General features: G+C 43.8%; 1 protein-coding gene across 5 annotated transcripts in view; it reads left to right on the top strand.

Moving 5' to 3' along the window:
• The window catches only part of hivep2a (HIVEP zinc finger 2a), a 111,412-nt gene that overhangs the window by 69,070 nt on the left and 23,061 nt on the right, over positions 1-19,281 (top strand). For 4 of the 5 annotated variants that reach the window (XM_032542728.1, XM_032542729.1, XM_032542733.1 and 1 more), the window contains 2 exons: positions 17,637-17,709; positions 17,824-19,165. In XM_032542728.1, coding sequence (XP_032398619.1) covers positions 18,175-19,165 — 991 coding nt within the window. In that variant the 5' untranslated portion in view covers positions 17,637-17,709; positions 17,824-18,174. Of the gene's footprint in view, positions 1-17,636; positions 17,710-17,823; positions 19,166-19,281 lie in introns of those variants that run through there. The other variant, XM_032542730.1, reaches the window with a different exon arrangement.

Raw genomic sequence — 19,281 nt, forward strand, 5'->3', positions numbered from 1 at the left:
AGAATGGCCTCCAGGACGACTTGTTTCCTTAGAGGAAAACTAGCTCAGCATTATAGCGCTGCTAAACCTGCCTGCAGGCTTTTTTTAATGATGTAGAGCAGAGGATTACAGTTTGGGAAGGGACAAACATGAATGAAAATGAGAAAAGAAGGCACAGAGACAACAAAGTTGAGTAAGGCTGCGTTCAGGCAGCCTGTGTTGGCCGTCCGAGGTCTCTTCATTCATTTTGAATGGGGTAGTGCGCTTACTGCAAAAAAAACGCAGCGGGCCTGCAGCGAAGGGTTGAGACTCAACTTTTGGAGAAACGCAACCCCACGTCACGCTGGCCAATGATGTAACCGGAGATCAGACATGTTGGTGTTAGGTTGGTACAGGAAACAGGAAACATTGTCACTCCCTGATGTAAGTCGAGTGCAGATGTGAGTCGGATGCGTCACTTTGCAACAAGTAGCATACAAGATGCTAACGAGAGACTTCTGTAATGTCAATACAGTGAAAATGGACCTACTTAACCAAGTTGGTTCACTGCTGGCTACAAGTTAGCATCACACACAACAAAATGGTGTTTGGAGCTAACGTTAGCAACCAAACCATCATAGATAGCTAAAACGTTTTTGAAATGATTTCAATCTTCTGTCATTGTTTGTATTAAGAAAAGTTTAGTATTTCATGGATTTCACAAATTTCAGTATGACACGTTATTCTGTAAACCGTTTTCGCATGCGCAACTCAAATCTGCACTCGGCTCACATCGGGGAGCGACAGCAGGCACTGAGTTGGAGTTTGTGTTGTAGCTGAATGGTTCCTGCAACAACAAAGCACTCGCTCCTCCTCCCTCGTCTCTTTTCTTTCTCTCTCTCTTTCTCTCTGTCAAATGAAGCTGCCTTCAAGTGCGGTCGGAAACGTTGAGATCTATAAACAATCTGACGGAAAACCGTAATTGTGAAATACAGTATAAAGTCTACATGTGGGACATTGGGGGGGGGGTTAAAGAGCACAAGCCAACGTCACAGAAATGGGCCGTTTCATGGACACTCCCCGCACCGCACCACCCTGCAGATCGCTTTATTTGGTCTAAATGCCCCGTGAACGAGGCAGCGAGAGGAGAGGACACAGAAAGAAGTGGGAAGGAAGAGAGGAAACAAGGACAGGAAAAAAAAGGAGGGGAGGCGAGTGGGGGGAAGAGGGATGCAGATGTGAGAAAACAGCTTACATAAGTGAGAGCATCACGCTTGTATGCACACACACAAACACACACAAACAAACAAACACACAAACACACACACACTCCCTCTGATACATCAGGAATAGTTGTGCCCTGAATTTGACTCAAACCTTTTAAAGAGCTGCTGTGGGCTGGAAGCTCCCACTCCGAAACGCAGCCGTGTGTCGATTTCGCTCATTCATTCAAAGACTCCAAAACCTATAAAGGGTTGTTGCATAAAACACACAGAGACTTGAACAACAGCTTTCCCTGTGCACAAAGATAATTTAAGATAAAGAAGGGCTATGTGCTGAGTTTTTTTTTTGCAATTTGCGTCACAGACGTCTGTGCGGCCACAGCTGGAGGCAGCGAGGCTAAAGATACATCAGCCAGGGGAAAGAGGCGACGCTATGGAACGGCTGTTGGGAATGAGAGAAATTAAAAAAATTAAAACATCTGATGAATTAGATGTTCATTTCTGACTGTTAGGTACTCTGAGTACACTGCCCTACTCTCAGGAGCCTTGATCCAGATCTTTAAAGAGACAACCCCAAAGGTTCAGACAGAGGCAGCGATATTGATGAGAAAGGACAAAGAAGCAGCTGTGGTAACGGTTTACAGCTGTGCTGTGAAAACTTTATGAAAACTGTATTTCTTTTTAAAGCTAGCATATTAATTGGGGTGTAACTTTGTCAAAAGCGCACCCGGGGAGTTCAGTGTTGTAATTCCAACATAAAAAAAAATAATAATAATTTTATTTTATCAAAATGAGAGGCCAGGATCGAGTTCCAAAAATTGCCGGATCCCACATTTCCAATAATGCATCTCTTTATTAGGACCCCCCCAACATTAAACAACTTTATTTTATCATACAATATCTTTACATACTACTATTCATGAAGAATAAACTGATTTGTATGTGTGTAGAGTTGATGTAGGTGTAGTGTCGCTTTAAAGTCAGTGCTGCAGCAGATACTCATAACTTAGAATATGAAAAGTAAAAGTATGAAAAGTAAGCCTCAGGATCAATGAAAGAATCCCTGACTGAGAGATTTTACTGAGGTATGGCCAGATGTTGTTGTTGTTTTTCAACACAGATGCATCGGAGCAACCATCATTGTGAACTGGTTGTGAAACAGGTTGATTCCTTGCGCAGCCCTGCCTCGCCACGCCATACCTCCGTTTAAAATAAATTCCCATATAAGCAGACGTCCATCAAACCGACTATACAAATCAGAGAACAAACGCACAAAAAAAGGTTTGAGAGCAGCAAAGCAGCAAAGATCTGATTTTGATCTGCTTTACGTCAGCTGATGCAATTTGTTCAAATATGTCGACATCAGCGCTGAATCTAGTCCTTAGGATTAATTAGGGACACCCTGATGTTTATTTTTAAGTCAAGCGCACATCGCTGTCCTGCTCCAAAGGCCCAAAGTAGAACAGATAAAAGCTGACCAGCAGAATATCTTAGAGGGAGGGAGGACAACAACCCTGGCTGGTGTCTTAAAGAATTCAATTGCAATGAAATAAAAAAAACACACAGCAGTTCCAGCATAATAAAAGTTCTTTGAGGGACTTTACGGTGCTTATTGGCTGTTGTTGGATCACAGGAAAACCTTTAACAAACTATAAAATCTTCCGTCGTAAAAAGCAGAGCGTCCATCCACAAAAAACAGTCCGTCTACCCTTTCCTCTGTCCATCTTGCTTCCTAGTGCATTTTGCAAACTGTTGTGGAAAATTTAATGAAACTACATGTGCAAACACACGCACACACACACACATGGACCCACACGCACACATACACACACACCCAAACACACAGGGCTAACTCAGTAATAGTTTCAAGGCTGGCCCAACATCCCTGTGGAAAATATGACTGCCTTCTCTTTTCCACTGGCAATTTACACCAACAGGACGCCTGTTTTTCCCTTCCTCATCTCTTCACCCCCCCCCCATCCTTCTCTCTCTTTTTCCCTCTCCTTCCCGCTCTCCATCTTTTTCTCCGTCCCTCTTTTGCTTTCTCTGTTAAATGGAAACATGCTGGTCAAACAGCCACAGCTGTGGAGGACCCGCTGTTTGGGAAAAGAAAACTCTGTAGGTACAGTACAGTGTATACACTGTGAGTGTGGGCCAGGAGACAGAACATGGAATACTTTAACAGCCTGAATCGGTGCTGTGTCACATTGTGTGTGTGTGTGTGTGTGTGTGTGTGTGTGTGTGTGTGTGCGTGCATGCATGCGTGCGTGCCTGCGTGCACATGTTGCAGTTAATGCACTTTATGTGCAGAATAATGAGCATCGGAGGTAAGAATGAAGTCATTAAAAGAAAAACGTAAATTAAAGAGTTGACAAAATAACGTCAGGAGAAGGTCCATATAGTAATCCTGGGTCCAGACCTCAGAATCTGCCCACTCCACCGACACAAAGCAGCAGTTTGCGAAAGGGCTGACACTTAGCCACTTAGTGCCAAGGGTGAGACTTACTCTCTGGTCAAGTTAGACGTCCTGCTCAATATTGCCCGGCATCTTAGTTTGCCTTTACTTCGCTCCACCCCCGCTCTTAAAACCCTGGCAAATCCATTGTGTTAGTATGCCTACGCATCCGTGTTTGCAGACTCTGGGTCAGTGGATGCTGGGAGAGCGCCTGAACTTCTGGCGCGTCTCTTTAGTGGGTGATCTCCCTCTTCTCTCCTGAGCTCCGCTATCAGGGCTTGGCGCTGCCCATGGTGTGTTTTTTTCCCCCAGTCCCAGAACAGGTAGGATTAGTAGGGTTAGGGTTATAATGACTTTTACAAATAAAATCAAACTTCAGCTGAAAGTTATGACTTAAAAGCTGTCAATTCTCAAGTAAAAGCTGGTGCTGTTTGTTTTGGGTAGTACGTCCCACTATCAAATAAAATGTTGTATATTTTTTACAGCATTCATTTCCTCGGTGAAAAGTCTCACCATACACACCACACTGTTTCCCTTTTCTTTTTTTACATAAATATCGTTCTCTTGCGCTGATTAAGGCCTTTTGACCAACTGTGCCCAAGTTGCCGTTAATGAAACCCAACACAGGTTTCACAATAAAAGTTGGGATCATCCCCGATGAGCTGCTGGAAGCCATTTTAATTTGAAACAGATGGAGGAAATGTTGGACTCAGCATTAAAGAGCAAACAGGAGGAGCAGCAAATTAAGAAACAGGAGGAGGAGATGAGATGTCGGAGAGTCATTTTATTTTTTTAATAATACACTTTTAAATACTTTTGAATAAAAAAATGTTGTTGCTGTTCGGCAGTAGAATGTGTAATGTGTGCATAGGTGTAATTTAAAGGGGGGATTACAACCTAGCCTTTCTCCGCCTTCCTACGTACTTCCGCTCAATTTTCATTTCCCTTCAGTACTACGTCGTGGGAGTGTCTGAGAACGATGACGTTGAGGTTGTGCGCTACAATATCCAGAAGTTAAAGCCTTGTGTTGGTGGCTGTGATGTTGTGACGGGGCTCGGGGAAAGTTAGATCGTCCAGTTCGCTGCATTAATGGTGAAAGAGTTGGCTAAGGCTAACGGTAGCGATGCTAATGCTAAATATAAGCCTTGCCGATCTCCCCTCTTGTTGCACATGCGCATGACATACGTACGTCACGATTAAACGTTAGCGATTGGCTATGGCAGATCTAGATTGGCTCTGGGCAGATCCAATAGTTTGAAACTTCAAATGAGGACCCGCCTTCAAGGAAGTTGACACAGTGGAAAGACTCTGTACAAACGAAATGTACCAGAGTCTGGTACCCAATAATCCAAACTGGCCAGTGCACGGCACCCACACCTCCCTCCCCCAAGTTCACTCAAAATTTCAATTTTGCGTAAAAGAGATCTCAATTCTCCCAATGTTGAACCTTTGGCTTTGAATGTGTGCACATTTTCTATGATACAAATTACACCACGGAAATCTTACCAAAGGGGGGTAAGATTTCCCCCTAGGGTCCGCCATCGGATAGGAGTTTTGCTCTCAGAGGTTTTATTACAGAAAGTGTTTGAAACTAATGACCAAATTAGTCATACATTCTGGAATTGTGTTACAGGATGGATTAAAGTGAAAACGAATTAATCCCCTTTTGCTTTTTCCCCCTGGAACCCCCTCAAGGACCCCTAGGGGTCCCTGGACCCAACTTTGGGAACCACTCATTTAACAAACACAGAGTATTCAAAATATATTCACCGTGACAATCACACAAACTACAATTTTGTGGTTATGTGATATGATATGTAACACTGAAAGGTACTTTTCCAGGACTTTTATGGTCATAAAAGCTGAAACCACATACACACAGATGCACACATGTCAGTTGTGTACATTAGACAGAAGAGAGAGTGACCTCACCTCCCAAGACTTTGTGACTGGATACATGCACATAATTGCACATGTACACATACAGCAATCATTGACTAACATATAATGCGCGGACCACATATACTGTACAACATATAACCCAGTACTTCTTCAGTGGTGTTGGTCTGTTACTGGTACAACTTTATGGATTTACTCTACACTGTGGAAGGTAGAAAATCTACACTGAAAGAAACAAACAAGACGCTCATCCTGTGTTAACTCTGCAACTTAAAGGTCCCGTAACATGCTGCTTTTTGGATGCTTTTATAGAGGCCTTAGTGGTCCCCTAATTCTGTATCTGAAGTCTCTTTATATAGACCTTAGTGGTCCCCTAATTCTGTATCTGAAGTCTCTTTATATAGACCTTAGTGGTCCCCTAATACTGTATCTGAAGTCTCTTTTATAGAGGCCTTAGTGGTCCCCTAATTCTGTATCTGAAGTCTCTTTATATAGACCTTAGTGGTCCCCTAATTCTGTATCTGAAGTCTCTTTATATAGACCTTAGTGGTCCCCTAATACTGTATCTGAAGTCTCTTTTATATAGACCTTGGTGGTCCCCTAATACTGCATCTGAAGTCTCTTTTATATAGACTTTAGTGGTCCCTAATTCCCCAGGGTCTGCTCTTTTGACAGTTAATAAGGGTCACCTCTCACACACTTCAGTGTGTACAATAACGCACAACTAATAAATATGTCTCATAGAGCTCAAGAACTCACACTCACACAGCCGCCAAGGGTGAAGTCGAAGGGATGAATGGTTGTCGAGAAGATCAAAGGACACACAGACAGACAGATAGACAGACAGATACACAGATAGACAGACAGATAAACAGACAGACGGACAGACAGACGGACAGACAGACAGCCGGAGACTCCTTTCATTTTAGTCAGACTTTTATTTTGACTGGAGATTGAGAAGCAACTGTGCATTTGAAGTCCTAATGCGTGCGGTTTGCACCTTTTGTCGCTGTGGTGTTTCTGCACTGCACATCGCAGGGATCATCTGGGAATGTCACGGTGCAAACATCGGTTGGAGGTCCATTTCTACCCTGAAAACTTACTTTGTAGTTAAAATGTAAAATACAGCATGTGTCCTGGGGAAAGTGAAGCGAGTGGATCATAAAGTTGCAGAGCAGTTTTAAGTTTGGAGTATTTCCGTTGTGTAACTGAGGCTTTTATAACAGCAATTCAGCAGCGGCGGCACTGTAACCTTGGCACACCGAGAACTTCCTCCCACACACACACACACACACACTCACACACACACACACACCCTCATCCTGTCTCAGCAAAGCTGCCTGTGCTGCCACATCCCACACATAATCTTATTCAGGGCACACACACATTTTATTTCTGACAAAAATATTCAGCAGCATAATTGACTTCCTATCCGCTGTAAATCACTGTCTACTAACTGTCTGCCCGTGTGTGTGTGTGTGTGTGTGTGTGTGTGTGTGTGTGTGTGTGTGTGTGTGTGTGTGTGTGTGGTGTACGTGTACATCACAGTTCAGATTAAGTTAATGTCATTCATCTCTCTCAGATTGGATTTCAGTCGTTTCTGGAGAGCCTCTTCTTTCTGTCGTGTTTCCTCCTTGCTCTCCGCGCACGATTTCTTTCAAAACCCAAATCTGCAGCGACGTCTCGGCTTAACAAATGATTGACAGCACTAAATTAAAACAAAACAACATGGCTGCTCCAACATGAACAGTGGGCAATTTAAGTCCTTGAGTCACAAAGCAACAGAGCAGAGACTCCAGAGACGTGAAATAATGACTTTAGGTGATTTTCTTTCTTTTTTTCAGAAATAGATTTATTTCTATTTCTGCTTCTGTGGCCCATCATAATTCCCTACTTGGATGTTTCAGGGACCCACAAAGAAGCAGCCACTCGCATGATTGTAAAGACTGTGGCTGATCCCTCTCACCCCCAGACACATCAGGATCGAAACCTCACGCCATAAAAACAGTCCGCCTCACCAAGGCCCCGGTCCCCCACTGACACCGACTCTTAGGTTTAGGAAAAGATGGTGGGTGGGGTTACAAAGTGAACGTTTTGGAGACACGCGGGTCCAGAACGGGAGACAAACCCCCGGTCTCCTGGGTTAAAGTCCTGTGTTGTTTGACCCATCCACCCCCCCAACCTGCATCCCTCCTCATGCAGATGTGCGTTCTTTAATACTACTTGCTACTAGGATTGGGCAGTAATACGGTGTACCGCAGGGTCTTAAAAATAGCAACGGCATCAGTTTCAACTGATCATAAAAAAAAAAATGCAATGTACTTATATAGGAGGCAAGGATTAAATATAATTTATTTAATGCCTATGTGTGGTTGTCATCATGTTACAGTGTGGAGGAGAGAGAGAGGAAGAGAGATCATTTTTAATTAGTCACGGTGATGCGGTATACCGCGGTAAATAAAGGATACATTATTAAAATAGGGAAGAAGTTTGACGGTATAAAAATTTGGATACCGCCCAACTTGGGGATGTATAGCGCTAATTGGCAAGCTAACATGATAGCACCAGCCAGCCAGAGTAGTTCGCCAAGCTAGCTGATGTATTTGTGTCCGGACTGACTGCAGACCAGCAGCAACTCTGTCAGCAATTGGCTGTTGCAACCAGGGCTGACAGTATATCGTTTTTTTTTATCATCATTGTGATATTAACTGGAATAATAATAATCAACATATCACAAAAGGCTGCAAGATATGTCAAAAGAATTTAAAAACTGAACTGTCATTCTTTTTTCCCCTGGCCTTTTATAGTAAATTAAATATCTCCCTGGGCAACTCGCACCAAAACTCTTTAGACCGATGAACAGAACAGGTACAAGGAAATTTAGATTTTGGGGTGAATTGTCTTTTTAACACACGTTTTGATTTATTTGCCTTTTCAAACTAATTTGAAGGATTTTAGTCCTAAATTTGGCAACGTCTCTCTGACAAAGTAATTGGTCAAATCATATTGTTGCAAGGAGTGTTATTGAGCTCCTCCTCCTCTTTTTTTTTTTTTTTTTTTTTTTGCTTCCCTCTTTCAATGCATTTCAACACTCTCACAGGGCAAATAAATCCATCCATCCAAACAAACAAAAAAGGAAGAGGGGCCGATTGTTGCACCCACAAGAGCAGAAAATAGACCAGAATTCGATGCAGCTCCTGTCTCACTGTATTTCAACTGGAAGAGCTCTCTGTGCACCTACACACATAACCCCGGGGTGACAGCAACCAGCTCTGGTGCTTTCTCTGGAGGTTGTCAAAAAGCTCTCTGGGAAATGTAGGAAGCGAGTAACAGAAATAGAAGTAGAGGAGACAAGTTGAAGGGAAACAGGACTGGATGATGTGCTATATTCCTATAAATTGCTGTAGATGAACAACCCAAGACCAGTGCCCTATCATGCACCCGGCGCAGCGCAGCGCAAAGCCCGACGCAAGACCCGACGCAAGACCCGACGCAAGACCCGACGCAAAGCCTGACGCAAGACCCGACACAAGACCCAAACCAAAGCCCGACTCAAGACCCGACGCAAGACCCAACGCAAGACCCAACGCAAGACCCGACGCAAGACCCAAAGCGAAGCCCGACGCAAGACCTGAACCAAAACCTGACGCAAAGCCCGATGCAAGACCCGACGTAAGACCCAACGTAAGACCTGACGCAAAGCCCGACGCAAGACCCGACGCAAGACCCAAAGCAAAACCCGACGCAAGACCCGACGCAAGACCCGACGCAAAGCCCGACGCAAAGCCCGACGCAAGTACCTTTGCTAGTTTAAGACCGACGCGGTTAACAATTTCCCAGCGCCCATGTCCTTTAAATAGCGACTGCACCTGTCCTGCCCATGGCCGTGGTCTTCAAGTGGCCGTGGTCAAGGTGTGTTCAGGTGCATTCTGGGCGTACTGTTATCTTGAGGCAGCGGAGAGTGATCGCGCCATTGACCAACAAAAACCTGGTCTACTGTAAAGTCCAAAACGCAGCATTTCATTATTTTTAAATTAATTTTATTTCTAAAATTACAATGTGAAATAGTATTTTTGATGATCTGCATGGGCGCTTTCACTTCATGCACAGGCAGATCACCATCTCTCCTTCCTGCTCAGCAAATCTACCATCACAATAGATGATAGATAGATAGATTGATAGGTAGATAGATTGATAGGTAGATAGATAGATTGATAGGTAGATATTGATCCCGATAAAATAAAATGGGAAATTATAGTGTTACAGCAGCCAAATCAGTTACACAGCACAGAATATGAATGAAATACTAGTACACAATATACATGAAATAATAATAGGGTAAAATACAAGAACAAATATTTGAATATATGCAAAAATAATCGCAAGGTACAAACGCGCACAGACCCTTTTCTTTAATATCGTTAAACAAGCAAAAGTGGACTCGTCCCCGCCCCAAACGCACCTGCGCCCGGCGCTTTAGGCCATGAGCTTAGATAGTTAAATAGGCCCCATTGAGTCACATCCAAATAAAGATATATAGATATTAATCAGTAGGTAAATCCATGTGTTCCTCATCTGCAAAACCCTTCTCCATGCGTGCACACATGTCATGCTGGGAGCCTCCTGGTTTAACTGCAACCTCCTGCTGTTGGACCTCACTGTAGCAGCTTGAGTTTGAGTGCCTTGCTCAAGGGGACGCAGTAGGTGTACCGCTGTGCTGTAGAAGGAAGGCAGTGAGCCTTTTGCATTCTTTATCCATGACTCATTTTCAACACATGATTGCATAACACTTTTACCTGGCCTGATGTGAGAAAGCAGGTATTGTAATACAACTGCTGAGCAAGTGTATTTTTATTTATAAAACTTCTGGCGGGGGGGGGAATTGGCCCAACATTTTATTTGGACTGGCACCGAGAAAGGTTTTAAATTTAACTTTGCAGCGACCTGCAGTCGGCCGGCCGCAAACACACACATAAGTTTTTTTGTTTTCACCCCAAAATCTGAAAGGGATGTTTTTGAACATAATCTACAAACTGTCATCTTGTGAATGATGTTTTATTTAATTTAGGCAGAAGTCCATCTTGGGCTTTTTTCCCCCTACTCCTCTGCACATTATGTCTGATGTTTAACTTGTGGAAAATGTATATTAGTACAACTCAGTAAATATATACATACATAAATACTAAGGTGCACAGGAGCTGGCCCTGGCCTTACCACGGCCTACATTAGGAATTCAAATACGTCTCCTCCCAGAGCTGGAAACAAAGTGTCGGAAAAATGGCTACAACAAAGTGTGGATGAGACAACCTCACTGCCAGACAAACGCCTCCATTTCTTTCACAAAAAGTGAAAACCTAAAGACCATTCAGTCTTATTATCAGGTGACATCTAACAAACATCTCCAGGTGGAAGTAGGACAGTTGAAAATACCTGGTTAATGGGCCGGGACCAATTCCCAATGCACACTTACACACACACTCACACTCTCTCCGGTCCAGCTTATTGTTCCAGCAACTCCTGTCTCCCTCCAGGTAAAACAAAGGTAGAGTTTTAATGGATGTGTGTGTGGTTGCGGTCCAGTTGGAGCCAAACAGAGCAGAGCCAATAAACAAATACGCTGCCAGCTGCCCTCCATCGCCTCTTCTCGCTCTCTCTCTCTCTCTCTCCTCTCTCCTCTCTCTCTCTCTCTCTCTCTCGCTCCTCTCTCTCCTCTCTCTCCTCTCCCTCTCTCTCTCTCCTCTCTCCCCCCTGGCTGTATAAAGTGGTTAATCACTGAATGGAAACCATTAGTAACATGTTTAAATAATTTACACAGGGTCTGACCACCCAAAGCCCCACAACACTTCGCCTACCACTCAGAAACACGAACCCGGTCTTTTGGTGTGTGTGTGTGGTGTGTGTGTGTGTGTGTGTGTGTGTGTGTGTGTGTGTGTGGTGAGATTGTTGTGTGTGTGTGTGTGGTGTGTGTGGGTGTGTGTGGTACATGCATACATGTACTCGGTATTATACGATAGCTGTGGTACAGTCACCTGATATCAGCTGGCATGACTCTCATTCCCACCGGCTACGTCCCATTTCAAAACACCGTTACCTCACCTGAGTCCTTTATACATCTGCTTAGTCCTCTCCCTTCATCTGCACAGTTGAGGTCCCTTTGTTTTGTATTTTTGTTTGTATTGCCTCATTTTTGTCTTTGTTTCCTCATCTCTGCACCACTGCATGGACGTTTTGTCCTTGCATCCTTGGACATTTTTGTTTTTCTTTCTTGTTTTTGTCTCCTTGTTAACTCTCCTGTGTCCTCTCCCCCTCCCCTTTATCATTACTCTGTTGTGTCCTTTTTTTTTTAAATTTCTCATCTGTATCTGGTTTCAGTCTTTTTGTGTGTCCTGGTTCTCTCATCTGTATTCTTCTTTCTTCATTTGTCCTTTGTCTTATCTTTGTTGTCCTTGTTACATTTGATTCCTTTTCTAGCCTCTCACCTGTGTCCTTTGTCCTAACTTTGTTGTGTCCTTGTTCCCTCATAAAGTATCCTTCTTTCTTAGCCGTGTTCCCTTTCTTGGCTCTGTGTTTCCTTTTTACTTGTCCTCTTCTTGTTCTGCTCTTGTAGTCTTTTTCTTTTCTCTTCTCTTTATCATTTTCTCCTTTGTCTGCATGTTCCCTCTCATTCATTCTTATTTCCATTTCCACTCCTTAATTCTTACCTTTAACTGTTTCCTCTCTTGTGTTCTTGTTCTTTCTCTTTTTCATCTCCTTTTTTCCTAGATGCATTTTTTCATCTTCATCCAGTGTCCCTTGTTCTCTTCCCTAGTGTCCCTCTTCCCTTTACTGAATACTTGTCTCCTCATGTCTTCTCCTGTATCATTCTTTCCTTTCTGTTTCCCTGTTTATTTGTGTTCTGCTTATGGTTTTTTGATTCAAAATAGATTATACTGCACATGGAAAACAGTGACAGACAGGGCAAGACAAAGACATACACCCACAGATACTTTGTCTCTGTTTTTGTGTCACAGGAATTCCAACAATTCTCGTTGGTATGCGGCACCCCAGCGGGCCAATTTAAGAATAACTAGCCATCACACACACACACACACACACACACACACACACACACACACACACACACACACACACACACACACACACCACACACACACACAGTTACCAGAAGCCAGCTCTCTGCCCTCGACTGGGCCTTTCATTGAAAGTAAATGAAAGGCTTATCTACTGCATATCTGAACATGACACTTTAGGAGAGGGATTATTGTGTGTGTGGTGTGTGTGTGTGTGTGTGTGTGTGTTTTGTGTGTGTGTGTGTGTGTGTGTGTTGTGTGTGTGTGTGTGTGTGTGTGTGTGTGTGTGTGTGTGTGTGTGTGTCAGAGAGAGATGAATGCACCACAACCCTGATCTGAAACACACACACACACACAACCACACACATACTGATATTGAGACAAGGAGGGACGGGGATTTGCACAAATGTTGATCTATTATCTTGTCGTTTTGGCAACATCATTCCCGACTGACATTCCACTGAGGCTGAATGAAATGAAGTGAAAGAGAGAGACAGAGAGGGAGAGAAAGAGAGAGAGTGCCTTTAGCCCAATAAGGATTGAACAGCCTCCCACACACTTCATAAAGCACCACTCTCTCTCTCTCTCTCTCTCTCTCTCTCTCTCCCCTCTCTCTCTCTCTCTCTCTCTCCTCTCTCTCACACACACACAGCCTTCTGTTCATACTGCATGGTTAATGCCCACACAGTATTCATACCTCCAGGGGTTGGGCATACTGTGTGGTGTGTGTGTGTGTGTGTGTGTGTGTGTGTGTGTGTGTGTGTGTGTGTGTGTGTGTGTACGAGTGTACTTGTACATACCTGCATGCACCTCAGTTCTCTTGAATCTCTTGTGTAACAACTTGTTTCCATTTAACATCTGTATCGTCGAGCACAAGAGGTCTGGAGACAGTTCCTGACGCTGAGACTCGGTCGGCCTCTAGCGCCGTCGCACTGCATGAGGAGCGGCTGTTTCGGAAAGGAAACCAAAGAATGAGCGAGATTGATTCTGCAAAGAGCCCAAAGCTTGGAACAAGAATATTGTATTGCAAACATTTAGATTCAACAAATATTTGTGGTACTTGTGGTATTGAATGATGTCGAGCCCCGGTACTTTGTCACTGGCCAAATGTGGTTTTGTATCGGAAGACAACATTACAAGTCCGTTCAGATTATTAACATTGTTTACTCATTCGTTGACCAGATAGATAGATATATTAATAATACATTTTTTAATCCACACTGTAACAAATTTAACATAAAATTTGCAGTAATTTACTGACAACAATTGTCCAGCAAGTTACTGTGAATTTTTTTACAGTAAAGGTACAGTACTTCCATTTACAGTATTTTATGTATTCATTGTAAAATACAAAACAATGAAAAACAACATAAGATAAGTAAGATAAGTACTATAGTGTCTATATTGTGATTTTTGTTTTACAGTAATGCTTTGACTACTGTGATTTCAACTGTAATACTTAGACTACTGTGATGTTGTCATGTCGAGAAGGTTGTAATGTAACTTTACAGCGTTCTACTGTAAAGATCATATACTAGTGTTACTGTGAAATCTAAAGGGAATAAGTGGAGATTTCACAGCCGTTATTTACAGTGCAAGCAAAGTGCTCGTACCAGCTGCTTGTATTATTAATTTTTTTTATATATTCGATAGGACAGCTAGGTGAGAAAGGAGAGAGAGAGGGGGAAGACATGCCTCTGCATCGAGGCATAAACCTGGAAGTATATGTGCGCCTCCTCTACCCACTGAGCCAACCCGGCCACCCAGCTAAAAACATGGCCGTCTTTTGTTCGTTGGAAACGAGGGGTTTTGGGGTATCCTAGAAAATCCCCAAATGTGATTTGAGCGGTCAGATCCCAACGCCTCGTGAATGTTTCCTTACAATCACACCTGTGTTTAGAACAGCGTGGTTGTGATTGGATAATTCATGACACACTGTAGTGCTTGGATCATTCAGTTTGCCTACACATGAACATAAAAAGGAGCTAAGAAAGGGTCTAAAACACCACATAGATCGGTTTCCATGTCTATGAAAACTCATCCGATCTCTGCTCCCTGATGTTAAGTAACTCTGGTTATTTAAAGAGTTCTGATAAATCACTCTGTGTGAGTGTGTGTGTGTGTGTTTGTGTGTGTGTGTGTTTGTGTGCCTAAATATTTTTACCTCTATGAGAATAGCCTCTGATCGCGCCTCGTTTTGACCTACCTACAACTTGGGGGTCTCTTCATGCCCTTTGCCAGCCTACACACACACACAAACACACACTCGTACACACAGCTGGCATTCACACTTCCCACGCTCATACACACTCACACACCAGTAGAGCTGTGTCACTCCTACGCACAGGAACTGGGGCAGGTTGTGTCGGTGCATGTATGAATAAAGCTTTATGTAAGCCATTCACTAGACGCTCCCACTCACTCTGCAGACTGCAGCCATTCAACACTTTTTTAAAAATATTTTTATTACAAAACTAGTCAACCATAAGTAAGGTTAAACAGAGTTTAACTACAAATTATCTGCATGTTTTAGGGTCAAACTTCCTGCTGGGTTATTATGTGTGTGTGTGTGTGTTGTCAGGAGGTCAGATAGATGTCGAGGTGTGTGTGATAACAGAGAGTAAAGCTGCCAACCTAAATGGCAGCAAACGTTACAGTAAGTGTTTGAAATTTAAACTTTTCCAGCCAGAAATCAGTACTCGGGACGCTACATGTGGCTGTTGTTAAAATAACAAAGAGGTTGAACTGTCTGTTGGTGAGTCCAGCTTTCATTGTGTATATATTTTACTCTCAATTGGTTTCTAAAGTCATCTTGGGTGTGTGAAAATGATCTCTTTCAAAAGGCTACAGCCTGCAGCAGAAACACATTTGGTCACATTTGTGGCATTTAAAATAGGAATAATGAGATGTTGAAGCTATGTCGACAGTTAGCTACATTTCAATCAAAGAAAAGCCTCCAACCCATCATTCTCAATACTACCATGTAGTATGAAATGAGATGTAATGTCTGGATGTACCTCTTGCAGCCATCCGGGATCAGAGCATGTGACATGTTCTTGGGTTTATGCTCCGGATGTGACTCCCATTTCTTCCTGCGGGGTGTCAGATGATAGGACGCATGGAATAAAGCAAAAACACTTTTAGGGCTGTCCTCGTTTACAGAAACTCTTAGTTGACTAACAATTAGGATTTTATCGACTAACCGGTTAGTTGATTTTATCGACAGATGTTTCTCAGCAAAGAATCTTGCTAAAGCACAGATGATGTTACAGAGATGTGCGCATAGGCATTCAGCATGAAAAGAGCTTTTGGATATGAATGATTAGACTAATTAGTCGACTAATCTACTAAAAGGGGACAGCCCCCCAAAAAACACTAGAGATTCATTAGAGTTAATGAATTAAGGAGGAAACATTACATGTTTAAATAAAAAAGACGTCTGTTGTTATAAATTTCTAGTGCTGCTTCTGTAGACTAACACTAAACCTGATTGTACTCCAATCCAAACTTTACATGGCCTCGTTTTTAACCTTCTGAACCTCAGCTTCTGTTCCATTTCCTCTTCTGTCTGTGCAGGGCATCCGATATGTGCTACAGGCGTTAAATGACACATAAGCCATGACGCTACGATACTGCTGTGTTTCACCCTTAAGGGAATATTACCACACACTTCATTGTGTCAGCTGACCGTCCTACTAACCAATCATCTTGAATTTGAAGCCCAAATGAAAACCTGTTGTTTCTAACAGTCCTTTGGGCTTCAGGCCACATTCTTGCACTCTGATCACCATGGGAAACATGAAAATATGACCCAGGTCTGAGCTGTTTTGTGTTGGTGTGCGTGTGTGTGTGTGTGTGTTTGTGTGTGTGTGTGTGTGTGTGAAAAACACAAGGTAGCCCGAAGTTGACATTCCTGCTTCTAAAAATACAGCATGTTTTCCTCAATTGCTATTTTTAGATCTCACGTTGGGCCCCTAGACACACACGTCATCGAGGCCTGCTTACGAGCACTAAGGCCGTACTGTGTGTGTGTGTGTGTGTGTGTGTGTGTGTGTGTGTGTGGTTGTGTGTGTGTGTGTATATATTGTGTTGCAATCAGAGTGCGAGGGAGGTTGTTTAAATCCTGAGATGAGGAAATACAAAGCAAAAATGCAACTTCAGCACGTGTGTGGTGTGTGTGTGTGTTGTGTGTGTGTGTGTGTGTGTGGTGTGTTGTGTGTGTTGTGTGTGTGTGTGTGGTGTGTGTTGTGCGCTCCGCGCTCACTGTTCAGTGTGGGGTGAAAACGTAAACACGGAAGCACACACATATACTGTGCCTGCTGCAGTGTTTGCAGTGCAGTTGCAATGCCTGCAAGTACTGTATCCGTGGTGTGTGTGTGTGTGTGTGTGTGTGGTGTGTGTGTGTGTGTGTGTGTGTGTGTGTGTGGTGTGTGTGTGTGTGTGTGTGTGTGTGTTCTCTAGTTTGCTTTTTGAGCGACCAAGTAGATCAAACTATCATCAAGAGAGGAAGGAATGGTGCTAGCGCTGATAGGTGCTCCGCTCTCTCGACTTGGCCTTTTTGGACGCCCACACACATTATGACACTCCAGCGTCACTTCCACAGCGCTATTTATAAGCCTTTGTGTCTTTTTAGGAACAGCGTGGGTTTGCTTTGCATCGGTGACTCATTGAGTGGAAGGAGGAGGGAGGGAGGGAGGGAGGCAGGCAGGAGGAAGGGGCGGAAAAGGCTAAAAGCACAGATGGATTCCAGTGTGAAGAAACTGAGCAATCAATGACATTTACATCCGCACATCAAGCACGTACTTGACAACATAATGAGTCCTCTCTGTACAAAGTATATTGTGTTGCACTTAGCAGCCAAAAAGTAACATCTTATTGTACAAAGTTTCAACACAAACCAAAGTATGGTAAGAGGGAGACATCAGGCTGTAGGTTAACTTGTCATCTGTACCATTATTGAGCTTTGGATTGTTTTAATGGATAAGTTTGCATAAAAGTAATTTGCTTTTTCTCTCTTTTGTTTGGGTGCAGGTCTTTTGGTGAGAAAACTGGAAGACTTTTGAAGCTAAAGAAAGGATCTACAAGCACTTTTCCCTAAAGAAAAGTTAGTTTTTTTCCCTTTGATAGCACTCATTATGTTGGTCACCTTGATTTACTGTTAACTAAAATGCATTTAAGAAGTCCATAAACATGTTTCTTCTCTTCGTGTCTCCTCCAGATCACTCAAGGATTCTTCTGTCGTTAGATAAACTGGACAGAAAACAACGCACAGCAACATTAGTGTTTACAAAAAAAAGCAAACCGAGGGAAACATTTCTGATGTTATCCACTAAAGCTCCCCTTTTATTTCCACTTCCTGATTCCTGTTTCCAGCCTGGCTTTACAATCAGTCTATTTCAGCAATGGACGGGTACTTCCTGTTTCTGTGAACTTGTTGGCAGCCCTCAAAGGTTCAGCTATCATGCCTGGTAGTTGTGGGACCTTGTAACCCTCCAGAACCCACCCTCCCAACTCCCCCACCATCCCCTCTCTCCTTCCTCTTCTAAACCCACAGAAGAGCTTCACAAAAATGGAGGCTCGGGAATCAGCTGCCGCAGGGCAGCGATGCTCAAATAAGGAACCAGTGAAGGAGAAGGCGCTTCTGCAAAGAAAGTGGGCGTCCGAGCCCTCTGCTACCACCAAACGAAGCACTTTTGCTGACCCAGAATCAAAACACCGTGAGAGTTTGCCTTGTGGTGCCACGGGGGGATCAGCACCCCAGCAGAAGTACGCAATTACGGGGAATTCTGGGAAGCTGCTAACTGGACCTTCTGCAGTTGGGGCCATGGGAGGCCCGCCATCTCAAGACCCCCAAGGGTCCTTTCCTCAGGGGTTCCCAAGGGGATACTCCTACCAACTCGGCCAGCCGTACCCTCAGCACCCCCAAACTGAGCGCTTCCTCTCAGGAGCCAAACCCCAGCCAGGTTTAGAGCCTCATGCCTGGCCATTTGCTGGCCAGTTGCCCTCGGATGACCTGTACCCTGTAGGACACCCAGGACACACTCATCCTCATGGGGCTGGGGGAGGGAGGTTTCCCCGCCAGAAATCTCCCAGTTTACCCAGCTCCTTTGGACAGTATTCTCAGTCAGGCCCTGAGCCTGGAGAGGAGGGCTATAGCAAAAAGGAGCAGAAGCCGAAAAAGCCTGGTAAGTATATCTGTCACTACTGTGGACGAGCTTGTGCCAAGCCCAGCGTCTTGAAGAAGCACATCCGCTCGCATACTGGTGAGAGGCCATATCCTTGTGTACCCTGTGGCTTTTCCTTCAAAACCAAGAGCAACCTTTACAAGCATCGCAAGTCCCACGCTCATGCCATCAAGGCTGGACTCGTACCATTTTCAGAGCTAGCTGTGGCCCGCAGCGGGGACATGGACCAGGCGTCCCCAGTGGGCGAGGCCGAAGTCCACTCAGACGGAGAGCAGAGTACCGACACAGATGAGGAAGGTGTGGAGGGCTCCACCATGCTGACGGACAAAGATAGTCCCATCCCGCAGATCCCCTTTGAAGCTGACAAGAATACAGGTCATCTTAAATGTTCTCATCTCAGTGAAATCATTAGTTATGCAAATGTTAATGTTTTGAACTCATAAACTACTGCTATATATGGACTTTTTTTTTCTTAATAATTATAACCTGAA

Source organism: Etheostoma spectabile, chromosome 18, assembly GCF_008692095.1.
Source record: "Etheostoma spectabile isolate EspeVRDwgs_2016 chromosome 18, UIUC_Espe_1.0, whole genome shotgun sequence".
Lineage (NCBI taxonomy): Eukaryota > Metazoa > Chordata > Actinopteri > Perciformes > Percidae > Etheostoma > Etheostoma spectabile.